The sequence below is a fragment of the Sinocyclocheilus rhinocerous genome, unplaced genomic scaffold (assembly GCF_001515625.1).
Source record: "Sinocyclocheilus rhinocerous isolate Xijiao unplaced genomic scaffold, SAMN03320098_v1.1 scaffold2398, whole genome shotgun sequence".
In the NCBI taxonomy this organism is placed as follows: domain Eukaryota; kingdom Metazoa; phylum Chordata; class Actinopteri; order Cypriniformes; family Cyprinidae; genus Sinocyclocheilus; species Sinocyclocheilus rhinocerous.
In genome coordinates, this window is record NW_015644003.1 from 481,784 (window position 1) to 484,354 (window position 2,571).

Below are 2,571 nucleotides of genomic sequence, written 5' to 3' on the forward strand. Positions count from 1 at the left end.
GTTCAATAATTACTTGAGGTGACAGGTGTGCACTACCACCTGATCACAACAGTAAATTGCTTACCCTGCCTAGTGCGGTTTTCCTTAGCGTTTGGAATGGTATTACAGAGGATATGTTGGGCAGCTGCTCGCAGATCTCGCCTTAGGAGAACACTGTTGATGTTATACTTCAAAAATGTAAGTGTCACCACTTATAAATTAAGATTACCCCAGAATGAATTGCATTGCTAGCTCACCCAAACACTTTCGCACAATGATAATAACAGATGCAGACCCATGCTTAATTTTACTACATATTACTGAAAATTGTATAATTTCATTAAAAAAGCCTAATTAATTGTTTTCATATGACATGCATGAAAACACATAAGACAAATGGAGCCGATGTGAACATCAATTTTCAGTCAAGCAATTAATTAATGCATGAAGTAATGAAACATTTTTTATGAACTCATTTTTATTGTTTCCTAATTAATTTAACCATCACATTAACTGTATACATATACAAGTCAACAACACATGAAACAAATCTTTATTTGAATTTAATGTTCTAATAAACTCTTCTATTCTTCTAACTCTTCTAAACGCACATATTTACAGGCAGTGAACCCCGCATCCTACTGCCATGTCAACACAGCTGTGCCGATTCTGCGGTTTTATTTGGACCAAGCAGCTGACCACCTTCGCCTGTCTTTGCCATCCATCAGGTCCCTCATTGCAGCAGTCAGATTGGAATCTGACCATGGGTGGGAAAAGGACATTGAAGTCCTCGTATTCCTCCACTGGCTTGCACATGCAGCATCCTACAGGGTCGTGTCACAGACCTTTGATATGCCCATATCCTCTGTGCATGGGATTGTGCACGTGTGTGAAATTAAATTCTCATTTCAAACATATGTTTGTTTGTCACAAAAATCCACGCTTAAATATACATATACATTATTTATTTATGGACTTATTTTTTTTGCAATAGATTCAAGGAGGCGAAGTAATCTTTCCTCCCTTTGACTTGCTTCCTGGTGCCACCTTTCTTCTCTTTCTCTGTCCTCAGCATGTCGTCTCTCCTCCCGCTCTTGTCTGTCTCGTTCTCGTCTCTCCTCCTTCACCTCCATTTCTCTCCATCTTTTCTCCTCCCTTTCGACTGCTTCCTGCTCTCTTGTCATTTCCCTCTCCTCCATCTCCTTGATCAGATTCTCAACTGATTTCTGGGTTCTTTTCCTTGATGCCCTTGCTGTGTCTGGGGCTGGGCTCACTGAGGATGTAGAGGCCACAGCAACATCCGGGCCAGATGAGGCAATAAGGGCAGGTGGAGCGATGGAGGGTCTGCACCCAATTGCCTCATCCATGGCCCTGTACCACTTCCAAGATGCTGCTGTGGGCTCTCCATCCTCAGTGCTCACACCGGTTGCTGGACATTTGAGATCCTACAAAAATGCACAAACAAAACAAAAGCAGTCATTTTAACAGCACAATGTCAACTGAATTCTGTATTAGAAATAACAACATGATCTTACTTTATATTTTTGTTTGAGGTTTTCCCATTTTTTTTTTACAAAGGCCGCCGTCACCCTGTCTTGCAGGCCCTGCTCCATCACAAAAGCTCTGCACACAAATCAAGAATCAGAAAAGTGCTGTAATATCTGTTTGAAATAACATTAGTTAACAGCATATAACATGAGTTTTTATTGGTTTCTGCAGTATACAGCCTTTGATGGCTGGATTTCGTTTTCTGGTGAAGAGGGCCTCATTAGCCACTCTCCACCGGATAAGCACATGTGTGTGCTCATCTGTCCCTGTAACATTCAAACAAGATTGTTACAAGTTACTTCTGTGATTTATGTTTTCAGCACTACACACAGGAAAAAAGTTCTTCAGTGGTTCTTTGGGTTGGTTCAGGTGCTATATAGCACTAAAATGGTTCCCCTATGATTACAACCCAGCGAACCACTTTTAGTGCTCTTTAGCACCATTTATTTAAGAGTGTACATATAAATGTTGAGGCAGCTGCTGATGTGTTTTATCCAATAACATTTGCTACTCAATTTGTCAACAGTACTAATAGACAAATACATTTGATAGCTTATTGATAACTTTAATTTCTTGAAACCATTAAAATAGTATGGTTTTATTTACATTACATAATTATTTACATTAGCAGTTTTGACAACAGTGAATTCTACTGCATAGCTAATAGCACACACACATCACTGATGTCTATTTCATGTTGTGATGTTCTCTTCTGCAATACTTGTCGAAGATGTTTCTGTCAGATATTACATAAACATTTAGTAAACGTCTTTAACTATGTATATAATTAAGAACATATAAAATGCTAAAGTCACAAGCCATCTGAATTAACGTACGTAAGTTTCCTAGGCAAGGCACGTTTATTTATATAGCACATTTCATACACAATGGTAATTCAAAGTGCTTTACATAAAAGAAATGAAAAAATTATAATAATAAAAAAAAATTTAATCACAACAATAAAATAAGGAATTTAAAACTTTGAAAATGATTTAAAATTCGATTTAAGAGGTTTAAAATGAATTTAAAACAGTTAAGAATAGA

The 2,571-nt window shown here is 37.7% G+C and overlaps 1 protein-coding gene across 1 annotated transcript in view; it reads right to left on the reverse strand.

Moving 5' to 3' along the window:
* The window catches only part of LOC107757726 (TBC1 domain family member 10B-like), a 3,274-nt gene extending 1,630 nt beyond the window's left edge, over nucleotides 1-1,644 (reverse strand). The window contains exons 1-2 of the mRNA XM_016575288.1: nucleotides 1,515-1,644; nucleotides 1,027-1,424 (exon numbers count right to left, since the gene is read on the reverse strand). Coding sequence (XP_016430774.1) covers nucleotides 1,027-1,424; nucleotides 1,515-1,592 — 476 coding nt within the window. The 5' untranslated portion in view covers nucleotides 1,593-1,644. The remainder of the gene's footprint in view (nucleotides 1-1,026; nucleotides 1,425-1,514) is intronic.
* Between the last annotated feature and the right edge of the window lie 927 nt (nucleotides 1,645-2,571).